At 40.1% G+C, this 23284-nt stretch overlaps 2 protein-coding genes across 3 annotated transcripts in view; one reads left to right on the forward strand and one right to left on the reverse strand.

Annotated features, from left to right (window-relative positions):
• The window catches only part of rapgefl1 (Rap guanine nucleotide exchange factor (GEF)-like 1), a 41553-nt gene extending 30215 nt beyond the window's left edge, over positions 1-11338 (forward strand). Inside the window, exons 11-16 of one of the 2 annotated variants that reach the window (XM_058377095.1) lie at positions 112-162; positions 1713-1800; positions 4924-4988; positions 5085-5139; positions 10621-10664; positions 10763-10875. In XM_058377095.1, the coding sequence (XP_058233078.1) occupies positions 112-162; positions 1713-1800; positions 4924-4988; positions 5085-5139; positions 10621-10664; positions 10763-10765 (306 nt within the window). In that variant the 3' untranslated portion in view covers positions 10766-10875. Of the gene's footprint in view, positions 1-111; positions 163-1712; positions 1801-4923; positions 4989-5084; positions 5140-10620; positions 10665-10762 lie in introns of both variants that reach the window. The other variant, XM_058377088.1, reaches the window with a different exon arrangement.
• A 5210-nt stretch (positions 11339-16548) lies between these two features.
• ppp1r9ba (protein phosphatase 1, regulatory subunit 9Ba) overlaps positions 16549-23284 on the reverse strand; it is a 46451-nt gene continuing 39715 nt past the window's right edge. The window contains exons 7-11 of the mRNA XM_058377078.1: positions 21656-21799; positions 21373-21426; positions 21057-21286; positions 19270-19366; positions 16549-17562 (exon numbers count right to left, since the gene is read on the reverse strand). Coding sequence (XP_058233061.1) covers positions 17509-17562; positions 19270-19366; positions 21057-21286; positions 21373-21426; positions 21656-21799 — 579 coding nt within the window. The 3' untranslated portion in view covers positions 16549-17508. The remainder of the gene's footprint in view (positions 17563-19269; positions 19367-21056; positions 21287-21372; positions 21427-21655; positions 21800-23284) is intronic.

The following is a 23284-nucleotide window of genomic DNA, read 5'->3' on the forward strand; positions in this document are numbered from 1 at the left end:
TTCAATGCAGTGACCTTTAAATTAATTTCAACCTTTTTCTCTCGACGTATAGCTTAAATGTTGCTGAAACCTCCATGTTCGCTGTGTTTTATTTATTTGTTTTTTTGGCAGGGCTTGCCTGGAAAGTTCAGGAAGCAGTTCCAGCAGTTTGAGAGCATTGCGGTGAGCCATCATATAATTCACATACCTTGCTAAATCTGTCAACCATTGATGCCTTTGTATTTGAATGCGGTTGAATACTCCGTCTGAATTATTCCCTCTCATTATGCACACACAATACCACAATTGGTCCTTCTCACAGCATTAGTTTGCATAAACAGCAACAAGAATAATCCTTTTTATGTTTTTGCAGCGTCTCCATAGACACCTACTAACAGGGAAGTCAGTTAGAAGGAGTTAGGATTACAGCAGTTAAGAAAAAGGAAGGTGCCATTTATACCGTCTTGTATAACATTTGTGTCGTCAGCACTTTAAACCTAAGGAGCTACACTATACACTGATCAGGCATAACATTATGACCATATTGGTGTTGGTCCCTCTTTTGCTGCCTAAACAGTCCTGACCTGTCATGCACTGTTTATTCTGACACCTTTCTATCAGAACCAGTATTAACGTCTTTAGCAATGTGAGCAACAGTAGTTCGTCTGTTGGATCGGATCACATGGTCCAGCCTTCACTCCCCATGTGCATCAATGAGCCTTGGCCGCCCATGACCCTGTCGCCGGTTCACCACTGTTCCTTCCTTGGACCACTTTTGATAGATACTGACCACTGCAGACCGGGAACACCCCACAAGAGCTGCAGTTATGGAGATGCTCTGATCCAGTCTTCTAGCCATTACTATTTGATCTTCGTCAAACTCGCTCAAATCCTTACCCATTTTTCCTGCTTCTAACACATCAACATGGAGGACAAAATGTTTACTTGCTGCCTAATATATCCCACCCACTAACAGGTGCCATGATGAGGAGATAATCAGTGTTATTCACTTCACCTCTCACTGCTCATAATGTTATCCCTGATCGGTGTATATCCAGAAGTATATAGACACCAGACTCTTACCCCTCCTGCATATGAGCTAGTTGAGTATCCTATTTCAAAACTATGGGCAATAATATGCGGTTGTTCCAAGATCTTACAAGAACTTATGCTTATACAGTCAAGAGCACAATTGTTGTGTCAGGCACCGATGTTAAATGAGGCCTGGTAATTGTTTCAGTTCATCCTAAAGGTTGTTCAGTGAGGTTGAGGTCAGGGCTCAGTGCAGGACACTGAATTTCCTCCACTCCAAACCATTCCGACCCTGTTTTTATGAACCTCGCATTGTGCACTGGTCATTGTGATGTTATAGATACATTGTGATGATATAGACACATTTGATCATCACTGATGAAATACAATTAGCGATGTTTAGAAAGGTTCTTGACCGTCACGCACATGTGGAAACAAAAGATGACATGCATTTTCTTCTTTTCATTAATCAACAAGTGCCTTGATTTATTGATTAATAATCTTTAGCTGAAAATAAAACATATAATCTTGAACATTTGAATGTGGATTTCTAAATATGTCAATATTATGAATATATATTATGAATAGTGTTTGTATAGTGAAACTGCATCTGATCGTCATTTGCTATCTGGAGTTCACACAGCAATAGGAAATCTAGATCATTTGTAAACTGTGTGTGTGTGTGTGTGTGTGTTATTCAGGATCCCTCCAGGAACCACAAGTCATACAGGGACCTGTTAGCCAGTCTGAGGGCTCCTCTCATCCCCTTCACCCCACTTCTGCTCAAAGGTGAGGCTCTGAAACATCTACATAATTGACATCTGCATGCACATTTACACATCTACACACACACGCACGCCTCATAAACACTGCTGCACATGGTGCCACACAAACACATTGCTTATACATACAGCTGTTGTCCAGATGTGCTTCTATAAAGCATTGACTGATTAAAAAGCAACCCTAGCACCCAGCTAGGCTAATTAACACCTTTCTGTTCTCCATGCACTGTGCTAGCCAGACTCAGAGCACACTCCCCGCTGGGCCTAACACTGACTCTGTGCTCACACACCTTCCTTCTTTCAATGTCCACTATTGCTGCAACTTACTCTCACACACGCACATATCAAATCCTATTTGTTTTCTAACACACGCCATGATAATTCAGACTTCTGGAAAACAGAATAATCAGCATTCATGCCTCCAGGAACTCATACATTTAGTGAAACCCGTTCCTCTTCTCTGTCCAGTCTGACTGCTGCTCTCTGGTTGTTTCACCTCCCCTTTAGCTCCTTCTGACTCTCCTCCAGTATGCTGTCAGTTCAACTATACCATCAGACTCTGATGAGCTCAGTGCTGACAGAAGCACTGCAGACATAACACTAGTTAAAACATTCTTGCATCTGTTATTATCTAAATATTATTGTTTTGATGCCCGGGCGCTACACATTTTTTCGCCATGTTATTGTAACTTCCAAGTCTGCCTTTTGCTGACGGTACATAATTAAATGCTGCTTCTTAGTTTTTAGTCTTTTCACTCTTGAAACCTGAGATTTACGTCCAAGATTTGTGTCATTCTCACATTTATTATTATTATTATTATTTTTTATTTATATTTATTTACACATTTTTTTTCCAAGCTTTAACAGAACACTTTATACAATCAATGTTATAACGTTTCCCCCATGATGGCCCTTACAGCTGAAATAATTAAACAAACAAAATAAAATAAAATTACAAAAACAATAATAAGAATAGAATTTAGGAAAATGTGAAACAAAATAAAATAAAAATACAAGATAAACTTTACAATATTGTACATATTTACAGGTGGACAATATCATTGTAGGAATAATAAAAATAAATACATAAATAATTTATTACTTGGTAATAATAAAATTCAATACTTTGACACATTCATAGTGGTCTTTACATAAATACAAAACCAAACAACATTGGGGATCACGTTTAAACCAGTTTCTGATCCTCATTTGTGTTATGACCCACAAGACGTCAGCAGAGTTGGTGAAATTTTACATTTCAGTTATTTCTCATTTTTTGATAAATTTGGGTAAAGAATCTTTTCACGTGAGCTATCGTGATCATTTTCCTGAAATTCCCTTTCAGCTCTGTTCAGAAATTACACTATTTTTCACAGTTATACTGTCTTGAATAGAATTTTCACTGATTTCCTGCCTCAGGGATGTAGACACGATTGTACAGAATCACTGCAATGATTTGATTCTAATTTAGTAACCTATGATCAGCTTTATTTGCAGTCTGTTGTAGGTCTACCATTGATTTTTGATGACATAGAGAAGTCATGTCCTCTTTCCTTTCCCGTTAGTCTGTCCTTTTCCGACAGTACTCAATAAGCAACTATAATCACTAGTTATCAAGTTATGATTGCTTCCACGGTTCATCCAATCACTATCTTTTAAATTGATACATCATTACAACCCGTAGTTATCATTATAAGGCATCCTTCATAAGTAGAGGCAGATAGGAGTGTGAAATAAACATTACACACATTGAGTGAAATTGTTCTTAATGGAAGAGCCCAAGATGCTTTTACATACGGTACATTGCCAAAAGTTTTGGGACACCCCTCCAAATCATTGATTTCAGGTGTTGTTTTTCAGGGGTAAGTTTTGGCCCCTTAGTTCCAGTGAAAGGAACTCTTCAGCATACCAAGACATTTTGGACAATTTCAGTTAGAACAGTTTGGGGATGACCCCTTCCTGTTCCAACATGACTGCACACCAGTGCACAAATCAAGGTCCATAAAGACATGGATGAACGAGTTTGGTGTGGAGGAACTTGACTGGCCTGAGTCCTCAACAGAACACCTTTGGGATGAATTAGAGTGGAGACTGTGAGCCAGACCTTCTCGTCCAACATCAGTGTCTGACCTCACAAATGCTCTTCTAGAGGAATGGTCAAAAATTCCCAAAGACACACTCCTAAACCTTGTGGAAAGTCTTCCCAGAAGAGTTGAAGCTGTTATAGCTGCAAAGGGCAGGCCAACTCCATATTATATTCATGTGCATGTAAAGACAGACAACCCAAAACTTTTGGCAATATAGTGTACATCTTTAATTTTGTTTAGAAACAAATGATAGAAAGTGGCTCAGTGCTATATAAATATATAGTTACTGTATTTAGGGTCACTAACGGGTAACTCAATTTATATTGTGTAAAGAAAATATTCTAGGTTTGAAATGAATTTTCCACCACTTTCCACCTTATTTTCTAAGGGTGCATATTGTGGTGCAAAGCTAAAATAACTAAACTGTTTATATTTACTAATATCATGTAATAGTTCCAATTATGGTATGGTAGTATAGTACTGTATAAAGTCTCACTGTACTGTTCATCGTTCAGTTTCGTTGGTTGATAAATTATTAGTAGTTGCTCCAGATATTTTGGTCCTTAGGGAACTTGCTGAGGTTATGTTTGTGCCTCAGTGTTGCATTTTTAATGCCTGTTTATCAGCTCCAGACTCATGAAGCCAGGCAGGATGATGAGGTTATCTGAGGATGACCGAAACAACCCCTCTGTCTGCGTCTGTATTACTCTCTGTAATGAATCACCTGTATTCAGATATTCGCTCCTGGTGGTATGCATTGGCTAGTCTCAGCCTGTTCGTATGGGCTTCGTTTTTTTTTTTCCACCTCTGCAGAATAATGCTTTGGACCTGAAGAGACAGAGCTGATCATAGCATGAGAGTCTTCACAGCCTTCACACTTTTACTCTGTACATTTTCATCTGATGTGTGTGTGTGTGTGTGTGTGTGTGTGTACGACACGTATGCTCTGCAGGAGTGCAGGGGCTTGCCTAAGCAAGTGGTGAACTGTCATCGTGTTACCGCGCATTAACTGTCTCTTTGTTTTTCTTCTCTTTTCTCTATAGATCTGACTTTCCTTCATGAGAGCTGTAAGACCTTCCATGGGGAATTGGTTAATTTTGAGAAGATGGTAAGTGACAAGGCATGTGTACACCCTGTTGTATTGGCAGCGGATCTGTAGTGAAATTTCAAGATGTAATGCTTCTCTCTCCTTTTTGTATCTCAGCACAAAGTTGCAGAAATGGTGAGGAGCATCAGGCGGTACAGGAGTACTCAGCTAGGTAGGGTAGTCTAACACTGTATCTCCGTCTCACCACACACACACCACACCACACCACACACACACACACTCAAACAACTTGTCAAAAAGGATTACTGAAATAAAAGCAGAACACAGCTCCACCTACAACACGCACACATGCTCGGACACACACCTGCCTGAGTGGATTAATTTTGGGGGAGCTCTGCTCCACCCTGCCACATCCCATCTGTTTAGAACAGCACAGCCCTGAGGGCCAGCAAAACAGCAAGCAGCACTTCAAAACACACACACACACACACACACCTGCCATAATAGAATCAATTACTTCTACTGCACGTGTTATTGCAAGGTCTGGTGAGTGTGTGTGTTTGTGTTTGTGTTCTGATCTGAAAACAATTTACGGTTTATTGTGTGACTCTACTGTAGGGTTTCAGTAGCCCCTCCCTGATAAGCCTGAAAGCATCAGTTTGCGTGTGCAGCAGCTGTGTGCCTCCCATCACCTTCGTTTCCCGCTCACGTATTTTCATTTAAAATCAAACCAACGAGACAAACAATAGCCGAGTCACCATGGCAACCACGACATCACCTCAGGCAATAATGTTGAAACTCGCCGCGTGCTGCTAAAGCACAGTGTAATTCAACCTGATATGCTGTAATCACACTTTATACCTCCACACCCAGTATTTCCTTTCATTCAGTGAAGCCCGTCTTAGTTTCGTCTAACTGTTCACAAACGAAAGTATATAATGTAAATGCTGTGCTTCTCTTTATTTAATGCACATGGTCTGAGAAGCACAATATGGTAGCACTTTCTTTTATGCTAGCAATTTATTCACTTGCACCAGAGCTGTTTACATCTGGATCCTAATTGGTCAAAAGGTCCTGATGATTTATTTATTTATTTATTTATTTTATTTTATTTTTTTTGTAATAGCAGTACTGTGATTTGTGACCCTACAAGACCAGTCATGTTTAAATTAATTAATTCACTCACTGTAATACGTTATGCTTTCTGTAGAAACAGATCACACTGATAGGATGAGACTCTGCACTGTACAGTCAGATGTAAAGCTCTTTCTGGGAAAGTTCGTCAGTGAGAGGAGAGGGAAATGCCAGAGAGCACCGAAAGGAGTAACTTTTCAGAGTCAATAATGTTTATTGTATATCAAAAGACATGACATTTTAAATACTGGAAAAAAAGGGAAACCACATGGTATGAAGTAGAGGATATATGTCAAACTGCCAGCAAAACTGTATTGATGTATTATGCAAAAAAGTAAAATCTATTTTATTTATTTGTTTACTTACAATTTAAAATTTTAATAAAAAGTACAAAAATTGTAACCGGGTAGATTTTAATTAAATTTATTGATATTATTAAAATATATATATATATATATATATATATCATGATATCGACAATATTTTCACCCATAGCATTGTTGATGTTATAAGCAAAATAATTCCAAATGACTTTTGCTAGACATTAAAAATGAGGAGTAAATAAAGCGCTTTAATAATAAAAGCATGTGGATGGAAGCCTCACTGTATTTTTAGATGAAATCTTTTTAATCTTAAATCTCAGGTGTTTTGATCGAACAGGATGTAGCTTCCAAATCCCGATAGCTGATGTCCAGGCAGATGGAGTTCATTCGGAGTTCAGGCTCAGTGCAGTGTTGTAGGTCACACGGCCAGTTAATCAGAGACGTACAATGAAATCATATTTGAGGATTGCAGTTATTGCACCTGCTCGCTTTAATGAAGCACACCAGTAAGAGTCAGGAAGCGCAGACCGGTCCACTGCGGTAGCAAGCAGCATTCGATGAAGGCAAAACAAATTACACAAATTTATTACTGTTTGTCTTGCACTGAACTGGATCCTGTCTGTGTCCTATGAAATGTATTTCACACAAACTACATACTATTTAATTTAATACATGCTTCTTCTCGATCATTTTCTTTTCCTCCAAAAGATACGGCCTACATTTAGTGCTTCATTGATGATATGTGAATATCTGAAATATAATGTTCTGTAAGGAAAAGCTGAAATATTACTTTTATCTGAACCGTATCCCTCTGACTGAAGCATGTTCTTCTGGCTTAATCATTGGAGTGCTTTTCCCACTTCATCCCCTTTGAGTGGATTACACTTATTGGTTTGCGTTAAGGGGATTGCCGCTGAATTAGACAGTCGCTTCCAGTCTGGTGTAGAAAGCAAGCCTGTTTGTTCATTCTCTTAATACGTTTCAGGCAAGTCTCCTGATGGTTGTTAAAAGGTCTTGTGTTTATAGGTTTATATAAGTTCATATTTATGAGTATTACCATGCATGTTATTTGACACCATGTATCATGTTAGTTCTGCTTATGGCAGGTTATTTCCTGCTCTCGGTATATCTGCTGCTACTCATAAATGGATGAATATTGAGCCAGTGAAGCGACTCTGGTGTGTCAGCAGTAGAAGTGCTACTGATTAAATTCTTCACTGGAAAAATGTAGGATATTTTTTTTTTTATATCTCCTAGTATTTCTAGTGTTTCACATTCACTACACATTTACACCGATCAGGCATAACATTATGACCACTGACAGGTGAAGTGAATAAGACTGATGATCTCCTCATCATGGCAGCTGTTAGTGGATGGGAGATATTAGGCAGCAAGTGAACATTTTGTCCTCAAAGTTGAAGCAGGAAAAATGGGCAAGTGTCAGGATTTGAGCGAGTTTGATGAAGGGCCACATTGTGATGGCTAGACGACTGGATCAGAGCATCTCCAAAACTGCAGCTCTTGTGGGGTGTTCCTGGTCTGCAGTGGTCAGTATCTGTCAAAAGTGGTCCAAGGAAGGAACCAAGGTCCAAGGAAGTGGTGAACCGGCGACAGGGTCATGGGCGGCCAAGGCTCATTGATGCATGTGGGGAGCGAAGGCTGGCCCATGTGGTCCGATCCAACAGACGAGCTACTGTTGCTCAGACTGCTGAAGAAGTTAAAGCTGGTTCTGATAGAAAGGTGTCAGAATACACAGTGCATGATGGGTCAGGGCTGTTTTGACAGGAAAAGGGGGACCAACACAATATTAGGCAGTAACGCAATCAGGCATAATGTTATGCCTGATTGGTGTACCGCTCAATAAAGCAGAGAGTAAAGATGAAACATCCAGTATGTGCGTAAAAACTCTTTGCACATTTGTTTCCAAAAGGAAATTAAGGATCAAATTGTTTAATTGTTCTTAATTTAGTTTTAAGAATTTAAGTCTTCTGTACACTTGTCGTATTAAACTGAAAACTGAGTATAAACTGAGTGGCTGTGAGGAAAGCTGGCACACTAAGCCAAGAAACAAACAAAGAGGAAAAATCTAAGTAACAAGGCAGAGTGCAGGACCGCTAGCCAACAAACTATCTTCAATAGTCATTTTTTAACGTTTTTAAATTTGCTAGTGGTGGCAGTGGAGGTAACAGACGGTGACAGCAGTAGTGGATTACACAGCCTGAGTGTTTTTAATGCAGTTGTGTCCCCTGCACAGAGGAACAGCGATTATGTTAGTATGATTTAGGGGGAGTCCAGATGGTGGAGTTTACTAAATTCACCCGACATTTTGCGTGAGTTTCAGCCAGACATGACATCAATGAGAAAGCCTAGACGAATTAAGTTGATGAGGTAAAAATTGAACAGTGTAATAGATGGAAATTGACATTTGTATTTTGATTGGCAACAGTGACCACAAGCATCCAGAAATGCTGACTAATTATAAACAGGGACAAACCTGAGACTGTGACAGGGCAGTGCATTCCCAGCCTTTGCTGCTGTAACTGTAATGACATTTTCAGCACCTTCAGATGACATTATTGATGTGAGTATGTCAAAAGCCATCAGTTACTGTGGTCCAAAACCTTCCATCATGGCCACTGACATTTCAGGCAAACTGCGGGCACATCTGAGTTCCGTGTCACCCTCGATGGGTTTGAACTTTCAAATCGGAGACAGATGTAGGCGTTAATAGCGCTGTAATCATGCGTAATGTGTACTTGCTGTCCAGAAACAAAGAAGGGGAAGAGCTTATGCTGTTTGTGGAGTGGCTTGAAGCAGTATTTGTGCTTAAAAAAAAAAAAACATCCTTTGGAATAATTTTTTGGTCAGGATTTGGTCAAGGGACACTAAAAGTCTGACTGGCTGTGAATGGACATGGGGATTGTAGGAGTTTTTTTGGAGATGTGAGAGGACAATGTGTGGCTATTCATAGCACTTCTTTTCTCTCAGGCACAACACATTCCCTCTCTCCTACTCTCTCTTTCTCAAAGTGTGTCTTAGCAACGGATGCTGAACTCCTGCAGTCAAACGGATCTGCGTGTGTCGGTGGAAGGGGTTAAGAGATTTTATACCAATGTGGCCACCTTGTGGTGAGATTGAGTACTTTGGCACAGTTGCAGATGCATTACTCCAGAATGAAATATTGCCACTGCTGTTATCTTGCACCATCTCCTCCGCGTGTCAGGCTCGGACTCTTCTGAGACGTCTGAGAGATCATCACGTGTACATGTATGATTCTGTTTCTTTTAGAGTTGTCAGAAGAATATTCATGCATTTAAAAGGCAAAATAAAAATCAACTGAGCATCTTTATGCACTACATAATGCAGGAGAAAAAGGCTTTGATTAAAAGCCTGCTATGTATTGTTTCACATACTGGCTATAACACTGGCTAGGGCCTCCTTTTGAGCTCAGAGCTGCCTCGATTCTTCGAGGAATGGACTCCATAAGATTTTGGAAGATCCTTTGAGATTCTAGTTCATGTTGACATGATCATGCATTACACAATTCCTGCAGGCGCATTTTTATCTTCTCTTCTACCTACGCAAAGGTTTTCTGATCTGGTGGCTGGGAAGGCCAGTGGAAAACACTGAACTCATGGTCATGGTCATGAGATGATTTTTGCTTTGTGACACGATGCGTTATTATTCTGGACATGGCCATTAGATGATAATTATGGCCATAAAGGGATTCACAGTTTCAGTAACAATACTGAGACAGACCGATGATGAATTTGATATTAACAGGCTCATGACAGCTGACATTGTAGCTCAGTGCACTGCTGGTATGTCAGTGATGTTATAGTGGTGATGTCACACTTAGGGTTAGAGAAAATAGTGTCTCATAGATCTTCTTAAACACCTCAAGTGAATTTCCTATTTCTGCTTTAGAACACATACACACTGTAATGATTGTCTCTGTCCATGCCTTCACTCTATGTAGCCATGTTATAAAGTGTAAATATTCTGCTGACTGTTGGAAAAAGCTTCACACATGTTTATGTAGTGTTATGTCAGCTCTTATAAATGGCTTGCTTGTGTGTTATGTGAAATTATCAGTTATATGAAACAGAACAGTGAGCATGAAACATAGAACTTAATGATATAATTATTATAATGTCTGCTTTGATTAATTAAGCAACACATTTTTCACCTCCTGTGGTTTTTCTGATCCAAAATTCCGTTTTTTCTGTCGAAAGATTTTGGCTCATTAATATTCCGATACACTCGAGTACTAAATGTTGTAAGTAATGAAAATTCAAACACATTATTTCAAAGGAATTTGTCAGTTTTGTCATAATGACTGCATCTGTTCTCTCTCTCTCTGTCTCTCTCTCTCAGTGATGGATGCCGAGCCGTCTCCTTCACACCTTCAGACGAAGGCGTACGTGCGTCAGTTGCAGGTCATCGACAATCAGAACCTGCTGTTCGAAATGTCCTGCAAGCTCGAGCCCAAAGATATGTAACAGGGCTAATCATCTCCCATCCTGCCATTCAGACTCCTCATACCCCTCCTCATAACAAACCTTTCTGCTTCTCCATCACAGCTGGACTGCTGGAAGAGTAGTGAGATCTGTCAGGATTTACAGCAGGAACTCCTGCTTGTCGAGTCTGGAGTTTGGGACAGAGTTACATGTTATACAGAACGCTTATTCACACATACCATGTCTGCAACATTTCAGTGTTTTTGTTTTCCGCCACTCAGTTCCTCCAGTTTTCTCCGATTTTCTTCAATTGTTTTTGTTTTTTTTTCTTTGCTTTTCACTATTTTTTTGTGAGATTTGTCCAGTTTGCACTGCCATCAGTGGAGCTGAAACAAATGTGATGGGATCACACTACATTTCCTCTGGATCTTTATGGACTTGACTTCACCTCTTTTACCTCACACACACAAACCCCACCCCCACCCCCCAAAAACATGAGACAATCTGACCTCATGGACTTTACTATGTCTCTGCTTTGTCCTCTTTTCCCTCCTACACAAGCCAACAAAGGCACTTGGCACTTACTGTAACCCTGCAGCCCTCAGCTGTGTTTGAAACACACACACACACACACCGTCCCTACCTTGAGTCTCAGACCTGCTCCTTCATGCAGCATGATCAGTGAAGGCCTCAGTGTATTCATTTGGAGACGAGGGTGAAGATGAAACCGTCTCTCTGTGCTTTCTTGTTGCTCGTTGTGTATAATAAAAGCTCCAGCTGCAGGCTGTCACGTAGCATGTTCATTATGCTGCCATGTGTGTGTGACACGGTCAGCCCTCTGCACAACATCCAGTCGCTCCACAGGTATGATGTCTGGACATCGTGTCCATACCGAGTGCACTGAGGCCTTCAGCCATCTTTGAGTGTTTTTGTCTCACTCCTTCAATCTACTGCATAGAAGTGCGGCTCTTCATTCTAGATGCGAGTTTTGCGGTATATTTCTATTTAAGTATTTTAAATCACACTCAGTTCTCTTAATTACTACTAAAGGCAGTAACTGATAGCTTGATTAACTACTAATGAATTAAGCTCTTACTGGATTCTTCTTTTGGACTTGTGTGTGCTATTCAATGCCGTGGCCATTCATTTCGATCATTAATCTCAAACACAGTTCATCATCTCTTGCCAAACCCTAAATGGAGCCATCATAAGCTATAAAGCAAACCTGCTCTCAGACAGGGCCGCAGGGAACACGTCTAACCGCTGCTGGCTGCTTTTACTCGTCTCGGATGCGACTCTCAGGATTTTCTTCCTGCTGAGAATCTTTTGCAGAGGCCTGTCTGAAAAAAGCCTCCCTGTATATAAGTTCATGTAAATAGCCAAATAAATATGAAGACTCTATTTTATGTATGAGAAATAAGATGGATGTTCATTGAGAATATTTGTTTTGTATATCTGAGGGGGTTCAAAACATACGTGTACATTTTAAAAGCAGATTAAGAGTCTAATATTCCTGATGAAAGAACTGTACAGCATATCTTCTTCTCGGTTTCGTTGCATTGCAGTTTTTTTTTTTTTAATTATTATTATTATTATTTGGTTCCTAGCTGTAGTACATGATGTGTATTATACTATATATTATAGTTCTGTTGATTATCTTCGGTTGTATTATTTTGTTGGTTTTGTTTTCTATTTCGCAAATTTACTGGAATTGTACAGCATGTGTTCGCTTTGGTTGGATTTAATTGTTTTCTCTCTTCTTTTTTGTTTTTGTTTTTTTTAAAGCGGGTAATCTACAATCTCTGGGTGTTGTTTTTTTGGTTTTTGTACAGAAGTCCGTGTTTACAGTGCCCTCCTCTGAAACTCAGATGTGTCCAACGATGCGAGAGGAAGGCGGGTCAGGAGGAGGCGCTGCTCCGCCTCCATCTCCAAAAAAGTTATTAAAATTAAAAAAAAAAAAAAAATTCCAACAAATCTTAAATAAAGCCTCTTCTGATGAGCTCCTGAGTCAGCGTGTGTGTGTTTTAGAAGAATGTTGGATTTCATGCTAGTTTATAACGCTATCTTGCTGCAGTATTAATTGATAAAAGATTAATTCTTATACACTTTGCATCTCCTGATTAAATCTCTGGACCTGCCTGATCCATCCTGATGCCTCACTGGAGGCTGTTCGCTGCTGCTGAGGATAAACCCACATGTGCAGCATGGAGATATTTCGGGTTACTGTAGATGGTGCCACTAAGAGCCCGTGAAGATGGCTTTGGACCGCAGTTGATACACATTTAAGTCTCCATCAACTTCATTTTAAAACAAAAATGAAATTTTCCTGATTACAATTACAGTTTAAAATGACTTTTTTCCACTGTGTAGTACAGTTTGATTTATAATCACATTCTCCAGTATCACCCAGATGATGATGGTTTTCCTTTTTGGAATCTGGTTCCTCTTAAGGTTTCTTCCTCATTTTGTCTCAGGTACCTTTTTTTACCTCCCATCACCTCTGGCTTGTTCATTAGGACTAATTTCAAAAATTCATAACTAATATCCTGGATATAAATGACTTACACAACCAGTCAAAAGTTTGGACACATCTTCTAATTCCATGGTCTTTCCTGATGTTTATTTATTTCAATGCTGAAGGCGGCTGAAATCCACAATAACGTCCTTTGAACAGTTGATATTGAGATATGTCTGCTACTGATGCTCTGTAAAGCCTTCATAATGCCTCTAATCTGAGGTGCTGTTAATTGGTGATTTCTGAGGCTGGTCACTCTAAATGAACTTCTCCTCTGCAGCAGAGGTCAGTTTTGGTCTTGCTTTCCTGGGATGGTCTTCATGTGAGCCAGTTTCATCATGGTGCTTGATGGGTTTTGCAAATGCACTTGACAATACTGTTCTTGCAAGAACTATTCCAGAACATCTGACCTTCGTGTCTTAAAATAACAACTGACTGTTTTTTGTTGTCGTTACATATGGATTACTTAAGTCCATGTGTGTTATTTCATAGTTTTGAAATCTCCAGTATTGTTCTAGAATGTAGAAAATAAATCCCTAAACAAAAAACACTGAATTAAAAGGTGTGTCCAAACTTTTGACTGGTGTTAAAAGCGTTATACAAATAAAATGGTTATGAGGTTTATCAATATTTTTATATTGAACTGAAACTGCTTCATCTTTATAGTTAGTTCCAGAATGACTTGCCAGCAAGAGACTTCACACACACACACACACACACACACTCATAAAAAATTTCTCATCTCATTATTCAACACGTTTTTTTTTTTGTTTTTTTTTGCATTTATTGTTAATGACAGTAAATTATGCAAGATGGACATGATGCTCCTTTCAAATGGAACGTTTTTTTTTTTTTTTTTCTTTCTTTCTTATTTAAATGAATGCAACTCAAAGCAATAAAATAAACAAAAAAACAAAACAAAACTCAACGGTGAAAGAATGGAGTCAAGTTTTAGTTCACGTTAAAATGAGTAACACCCTTACACCAGCATGAGGAACGAGTTCCTGTCTGTACACAGAAGTAAGTGAACCTTATAGACGGCTACGACGTCCGCAAAAAGAGCAGGTCTAATGGAATGTAAAGTTGTTACTGTTTCTCTAGTGTTTCAGTGCTCTGATAATCACTCAGCATGTAGCTTGTCCTGCTGTCATCCGTCCGGGTAGCGCTCCGATCTTTACTGGCTCATCCATCAGGATTTCGGATACACGATCAGGTCCAGTTGCAGTAATCACATTTATCAAAAAGGCGAAAGCTGACCATGAACGTGGACAACGATTCTTTTTTTCTGCTGAGCCGGTAAACAGCGACACACACGGCCGAGCGAAAAGTCTGCGTCCTCCTGGGACGTGATCGCAAACAAAACAAAACAAAAAAAAAAACCGAGTCCTGTGTGTGTGTGTGTGTGTGTGTACTTGATCCTCATTCAACCTGAGTGGATCATACGGAGGTGTTACTGGCACAGATGCACAGCTGGAGCAGAGACAAGCTCACATCATGCTGACTGTCATCAAATGACCCCTACTGTAGCATGTAGCACTCGTTACAACCTATGCCTTTACACTTTTCTTTTCTTTTCTTTTCCTTTTAAAGAATGGATGAATTTGTGCAAAAAATATTCAAAAGAGGAAGAAAAGGAGGAAATGCTAAAAAGAAAATGAGAGAGAGAGAGAGAGAGAGAAATGGAGATAAAAAACAAAACAAAAATGGAAAAGACCTGAGGTAGTTCAGGGATTGTATTTATGTATCAAACCTCACAGGAGGAAAAGTCGTTCAGATGAATATATTTCTACATGGCTGAGCGGGGACGCTTGATACATACACACACACCCCTGGACTATCGCAGTGCTCTCTGTTACGATTCGTCTTTGCATATGGTGCACAGACTTCAAATTGGATCCAAGTGAATGATGTGAGATTCTATTTCCACACATTAAAAAAAACAAAAAAAAACAAACAAACAAAAAAACCTCTATTTATACTCTACTGACAATAACAAAGCCCATTATATATTGTTGCAGAGTAATAATTGTTGTATCACTAAAATATCTGTTAAAAGGTCGGATAAAACCCCAGACGTCGCTTTCAATACTGCATCGTAAGAGACATTTCTTTTTTTTTTTTTTTTCTTCTTTTTTTTTTCTTATCATCACAAAACATAGCAAGTGGAAGCGATGGGATTGAATTAAATTACATACATGAGAAAAGCCATGGAAACTACAGCTAATGCATTTTTTTTTTTTCTCGTTTTTTCTCGATCTGTCCGAAACTAATACTGTCTTTCCAGAATCAAGGTTCAATACATTTTAACTGAAACTTAGAAATAAACATACAGCGACGGCAGAGCTTCTTTCTTATTGCAACAACAGAGAGAAAATCTCCAGCAGACTCCACACCAGTCCTTAAAGGATTACGCCGGGAGTTTTGAACGAAAATGCATACAGCTCAAAAGTAATAGCAGGTTGATGGGCAGGCAGACGCGGCTTCATTTTTTAAAAAAGGAATGAAGGATTTCAGGCATGGGAAAAAACGTCTGGAGTTTGCCACCTGGCCTGAATGCCCCTTACTGTTAGAAACACATATTTGTTCAAAAATACCAGAATGATCCTTTAAATGCTATGGCTGAGTTGTGATCTCGTCTGAGGAGGCTGGTCCAAAATCAGATTAAAGGCCAATGTCTATCTAAAAGCTGTGTTTAACTCTATCTAGATTCCAGTTTCCCCAAATCCATAACGTTTGATCGAATACAATAGTAAAATCCGCCTTGAGACAAAAAACAAAAAAGCTGCTCACCAATAAGACATCAGCAAAAGCTAAAAGTCTGCAAATGTACGCTTATCGTTACACTGGTAAGACAATTACTCTTGATCTAATAATGTTTAACCCCTGAAACTCCCGGGATAGGCAGGTCCGATTTACGCTCCTCACTCTGCACGCATACAGAATAATGCACCGTAGCTACCGAGTCATGTGCTTTAAGATAAATAACTACAGAATACAGCGGGATAATTGTTAGCATTTTTTTAGCTCAGTGAAAAATCACATTTTCAGCCTGGATTAGAAACAACCTAAAGAAGTGATGATGAAGCGTCACTGCTGGATGTCAACACATTCATTCAACCCATGCTGCCAGTTGCTGCACTTTCATCTGATGCTGTGCAAGAAATATCTGGTGAGCAGAGATTAGAGAAAAAAAAAAAAAAGAAGGTAAGAATTAAGCACGCAAGCCGTCCGTCCTTCTCTTCTCTTTCTCACTCATACACTGATAGTGACTGATGCGTGAGAGAAATGCAGGAGACAGCGACCCAGAGGCCTGAATCACACGACACACTTCCAGTAATACTGTCCAGAGGAAAGCAAAGTGTGAAATGTAAGTCTTGGAAGGTACATCGAGAAAGGTCGACTTACACAAGTCTCACACCCTGTTTGCCATTTTGCTTGAAGAAGAAAAATAAAACGCGTGAAAAGAACCTGCGCCGGTCTAGAAGAGGGAAAATCTGTTTACCTTCACTTACCTGTTATCTGCACCCTGGCTTTACCCCCCCCTCCTCCACCCCGGCTGTTCCCCTGTTCCCTTACAGCTCATTGCTTAAGCATTTTTTAAATACATTGAAGAATATATACAAACACCATCAAATGTTCTGGCACTGCTGTACAAACCTACAGCATCGCGTTCTGCACACACATGATGGAAGAAAAAAAAAAAAGAAGGTGATATTTAGAAGTCTGTCGCATGGAATTTCTCTTTTCCTCAGTTCGCTTGGCACCAGGTCCAGGTGGCGTGTGTCACTCGAATGTGCTGAGTTGCCAAGGCTAAGCTGTGTAATGTTTTTATTGGGCCATTAAAAAGAAAAAGAAAAAAAGAAATCAAGAAATCAAATACTGTTTGAAAGCAAAAACGTCCGACGTTATATGGGTTGTCATGAAGACTAGAGGTGAGCAGGCCTGTGCCACACGTCTGGCAGGACTTTATGAGTTCTCTGTCACGCCCCCTTTTTCCCCCAGTAACATCCCTTTAATGTTTCTTTCACTCTTTTTGGTTGTCCATTGTTGCATGCCACAGGGGAAAACATGCAGGAAGGAGGGACGGCCAGGGCTGAAAGACTTTTCTCCTGCTCTCTCCCTCGTTTCTCTCTAGTTCCTGTGCGGGTTTAGGAGGGCTCGGAGCTCTTCAGTGCACCCACCTTCGTTTCTAAGTCGGTGATCTAAAGAGGAAACGACAGCAAACGTATAAGAAGCTGCTGAGATTTCAACAGGTTAAAATCTTAGGCTCTGTTTCAATACTCTTCCTAGCTGACTTCCCATCATAACTCAGAAGTGGATCACAGCTACATCACACAAGTGAGCAGATATTAGAACAAGAACACACCAGACATGTGGCTTGTCTATAGGGGCAGATGTGTGAGTGTCACCATGTCCACTGATCACAGAATGGTTTCAAAAACAGTACAGGGATAAAATAGTAACTTAACTTTAAACTTTACACATTTTGTTCTGTTTCTATACTTCTGTAACCGTGCTTTGAGACAATGTCCATTGTTAAACATGCTATACAACTGAACTGAATTGAATAATCATTTTCAACTCCATACATTTTGAATTGAAATATTAATTACGTCTTTTAAATGACCAATAATTAAAGCATAGTTAGACATATGTATAAAAGCCCATCTGCTCACATTTCTAGGTGTTATACAACGTTAAGGCAGCCCTCTCCCAGCTGCTTATAGTGCCATAAAGCTAGTAGGTGAAAATGAGAAATGCGACTGCTAGCGAAAGGTCATCTAACATACCTAACATGACCTAAGAGAAATAGTAAAGGGCAAATCAATAAAAGCATGTTAACCAAAAAAAATAATGGAAAAGAGTCAGTAGTGCACGCAGACTGCATAACTCACAGGCGAAATATTTAGACTATAAAAAATTCATGCCATAAAAAATTCAAGCCATTGCATTGCAGTGCAGCGCAACAGAGGTAGCTGCGTCCCAAATGACTGCACGCTATGTACTTACACTACGCACTGTTTACTCTACACTCTGGTGTATGAATTTTACAACAGTAGAATAGTCTCAAATGGAAGACTAAAGTTTTTTTTCCACTATAAGCTGTTTCCCAGTCAATTACGCATGTAATGCGACGCCGCCGGCTTCAGCAGGATACAGTGCATTTTTAAAATGTTGAAACATAAATCGCTCATTTATAGCATGTCTTGTCCACTGGAGTGTTGTTGGGCATCTTGAAAATTTTTTCTCATCTAGTGTCAGCCCCGCCCCCTTTTCCTGCTGCATTAGCAAAGCTGTGACGGTTGAGTGCATGAAGCGCCCGACATTCCACACATTTATTCTTTCAGTGGAATAAGTGCATTAGCCTGGGGTCTGAAGTGCACTTCTTCTTGTTGGACTTTTTTTTTCTTTTCTTTTTTTTTTTTTTTTTAGAGTGAACACACTACTTGCACTATACTACCAAATGGTATAGGATAGTGCATAAGTATCTGATTTGGGACGCACCAAGTGTTTGACTGATCATTGAAGGTTGTTTAGCATCAGCGTTCTCAGCATCATCACATACCGAACCATGGGAATATAACAACGCTGTTGAGTTTTAGCTCTGGAGTGAGCGAGTGGAATCCAATCCAGGAGCATGTTCTCTTCCGCTGCTTTTCTCACATTCAAATGTACTGCTAAGTGTCTTCTAGAGGTTTTATACCGATTCGTTTTTTACCGTAAATACTGTACGTGACACAAAGCCATGCACACTGACGCATTTTATGGTGTTTAATGGATGCTGAAAATCTCTAATAATAATTTATTCTGGAAAAAAAAAAAGTCCCTTAATGCTTGGCTTGGGCTGAAGGTGTAATTTAATGCAGTCACTTAGGAAATGAATCTTTGCTTGTCCACTTCCACTGTACCTTCTCCTGCAGGCTGTCTGTCTCCTCCTTGTGGTCGGCTTCTGATTCCTCCTGTGCACGCCTCTGCGCTGTCTCCTTCTTCAGATACTCAATCTCTCTGCATCACACACACACACACGCACACACACACACACACAGACACACACACACACACACACTAGTTACTGACTGGCCATAGAATAAAAATCTACCATTTTTTAAAGCCCAGAATGTCCTGTTGAAGCTTTTTTCTAGTCATTTGCATTTGTCAGTACATCAGTGTCCTGACTGTGTACTGACTGTGGAGTACACCACAGTGCACTCTGCTGGCTCGGGCCCCTAAGTGCAAACAGTGCAATAGTGGGCTTTGACTTCTATTTTTTACTACTAACCTGGAGAATATCTACACAATAAAAAGTATTTAGTAATGGCATCAGCATCAAGTGTGTTACGTGTCTGACAAAATCTGTTTATCATACTTTGTCATACTTGCAAGAAATTTTTGCAGCACTTTTTCAAGGTGGAGAAATTTACTTCTTTTAAGTGGGATGGGGGCAGCATGGTGGCTTAGTGGTTAGCACTGTTGCCTCACAGCAAGAAGGTCCTGGGTTCGAACATGCAGAGGCCTTTCTGTGTAGAGTTTGCATGTTCTCCCCGTGCCTGTGTGGGTTTACTCCTGGTGCTCTGGTTTCCTCCCACAGTCCAAAAACCTGTACATTAGGTTGAGTGGTAATTCTAAATTGCCCATAGGAGTGAGTGTGTGTGTGTGGTTGTCTGTCTATATATGTGGCCCTGTGATGGACTGGTGACCTGTCCAGGGTGTACCCCTGCCTTTTGCCCAATGTGTGCTGGGATAGGCTCCAGCAGACCCCCGTAACCCTAATTAGGAATAAAGCGGGTATAGATAAAGGATGGATTGATAAATGGGATTGGCCACAAAGTTTATGTACACAATCTGTCGAACAGTCAGAATGTCTGTTTTTACACAGCCAATCAATTAGACACATTTTCATCACAAAACGAGCCGCATAATGTAATGATTCGGATAAATCAGAAGTGTATATAATGTTAGCTAGAGCAGTGATGGATAATTAGAAGAGAAACTGGATGTGACTGGAGCCCATTAATAAATAAAAAAATCAAAAAGACAGCAAAGACACTCTTGACCATTTTTACAAATCATTTTGAGCTGATGAAGAGTATTATAACTTAGTAATCTGGGTTAAGGTGTTGGACTGCTGAGGGGAAGGTTGTGAGTTTGAATGCCAGCTCCACCAAGCTGCCACTGCTGGGCCTCTGAGCAAGGCCCTTAATTGCTTAGTTGTATAAAATGAGATAAAATGTAAGTTGCTCTGGATGAAGGGCGTCTGCCAAATGCCAGAAATGTAAATGTCGTGAGGTGAGGATCAGATGCTACCAGGATCACACAGCTCATTTAACTCCACTGGCCACTGTGGACTCTGTATGTGTGTTTAGTGTACATGGGCGTGAATGGGGCGCAGGTTTAGTGGAACTTCACCTACTACAGCTACAATCATGACTAGTGCACCGTTCATTAATTTCAGTATTTCTAGTTTGTTATCCAGGTGATAACAGTACACCAGTTTCCTTACAGCCTGCACAAACAGTATAAAGCTCATGAGAGAAGCTCTTGTTATTCACACCTGCATCTTAGAGAATAGTCTCTAATCTTTCCCTTTTAAAACTAAAAAGCCTACAAAGTGTTTAACTACAGTGTATGCCCCTGACACTTGGCATTACATGCTACATTTCCATCAAAGCATTGCTTCCACTTCCTGCCCACTCACTTCTGCTGGTACTCTTTGATGAGGCGCTTGGCTTTGCTGTATTTGCGCTCCAGTGTCTGGTACTGAGCCTGTGTCTCTTTAAGATGCTCGTCTACTGCCTGACACAGGCTCTGGGCCTCCATCCAGTAGCCCTCAAGCTTCTCCATTCGTTCCTTCGTCTCTCGCACGGTCTGCTCCAGCTGGGCCTTCTCCATCCTCCAGCGCAGTTTTTCCTGCTCGGCATGAGCCAGCTGCAAAAGAAAAAAACGAAAAGACTTATACTATGTCACCTGAACACATTTTATCATCTGAAACAGTAAACCTGAAACCTACTTACCTTCCTTTTCAGCTGCTGGATCTCAGCCTGGGTCACAGCATGCTTTATCTGGAGCTGGAGGCAGAAGCATGCAGGAAATGCATGTGAGAGATGGCACAGCAGAGGCTAGCAGTGAATTCTTGATATGCACTACACATATTTCTTTTCTAAATGGCTATAGTGTCTTGACCTGAATAGAAATACTGACAGTGTTCAAATAAAAATTTTATTCCCTTCTTGCAACCTGAATATCTTTGGTGAGGTCAGAATAGGAAGAAGACAAACGACCGTTGGCAGCACTGACCTCTTTAAACTTGTGAGTGAGTTTCTCTGGGTCCATCTCCACAGGAGAGAGCATGTCCTCGCTCTCAGCCAAGTCAAACACCTCGATAGCATTAGGGAACATGGGGCTCATCTCCTCATCCTCGTCTGTGCCGTACTCACCCGCCTGCACGGACAGAGAGAGAGAGAGAGAGAGAGAGAGAGAGAGAAGGTAATTCATTAACCCAGTAACACAACTGAATTTCAGTACTGCATCCATTTATCTCATGTCTCAAATGACAGATAACCCATGACAATCAGCAGCAGGGAGGAAAATTCACTATAATTCAATATAGATGTGCTATATTTTCACCACAAGGGCAACTTTATGAGCAGTCTTGATAAACCTGGTATATTTCCTGGTCTTTCAGATGATCCTTGCAACAAATTGTGGGTGTGTGTGATGCAGTCAAACATTAGCGACAATTCCACAACTGGCCACAAGGTGGCAGAGTCTATGCAGCCACCAAGTGGACGTTTGTAAGCTGGACATAAATAAAAGATAAGGTCATAAAATTCATCCAGTTATCACTGTCTGGTGAGTGCAGCACTAATAAAGTAATAAAGACAACACAGATATCTTACATTTTATTATTTTCGAAACAAACTGAGGTTAAGGACAAACTTAAATCGCTGGTTACTTTCTAATTGGGTAAATGTCGGTCTTGGCACACGATATGCATGGAGATAATATGAATAAGTGGTGACATCCCACAGTTTCCATGACCGAATTTCAGCGCATTTAAAGCAAAGTGGGTGGAGAAACATAATGACTGCAGATGCTTCCACTAAGCAGATGCAGCAACGAAGCGTCCAGCCATGCTCTGTACTGTGTAGTCAAGTCAAATTTTACTTATAAAGCACATAATAGTGGAGCCAAAGAGCTGTACATAGCATCATATAACAAATCCAGTGTACACAAACAGCAAGCAGACCTAAGAAACCACAGGTCTGGATCAAGATGGCAAAAGGATGCAATCTAACACAGCTTCAATCACAAAGACTGCTTCACTGGCTGGGTTTCAATTAGAACAGTGACGTCTGCATTTAAGCCTACAGGAGAGACTTGAGTCCATTAGTGTGATATGTAAGAAAAGCATAAGGGGAGCCAGAATAGAATCGAATAACTTTATTAATCTCCAGAGGGAAATTAAGTTGTCATAGCAGCTTGGTACATTTAAACTACAGCAGGGATACAAAAAAAAAACAACCTAAAAATGGATAATGAGAGAGGCACAGAGAAATAAACAATATGTATAATAGTATAAAAATAATGAAGGGTAGTAATATGTGCATGAATAGACTGATATGCTAGATGGACTGATAGACAATGTGCACGAGATGCTGATAAATTATGCAAAATATGTAATAATAAACTACTGACATGATAGATAAGACTATTGAAGGGCAAGAGAGTTATTAGGGCGTGTCTAAGAAACGTAGCTCAGTCCAGTTTGGTGATCACAGATCTGACCTGGGAAGATGAGTTGTAAAGTCTGATAGCCCTGGGCAGGAATGATTTCTTATATCATTACTTCGAGAAGGTTTGGACATGTTCAGAAGAGGGAGAGTGAGTATATTGGTAGAAGAATGTTGGACATGGAGCTGCCAG

The sequence above is a fragment of the Hemibagrus wyckioides genome, linkage group LG02, assembly GCF_019097595.1.
Source record: "Hemibagrus wyckioides isolate EC202008001 linkage group LG02, SWU_Hwy_1.0, whole genome shotgun sequence".
Taxonomy (NCBI): domain Eukaryota; kingdom Metazoa; phylum Chordata; class Actinopteri; order Siluriformes; family Bagridae; genus Hemibagrus; species Hemibagrus wyckioides.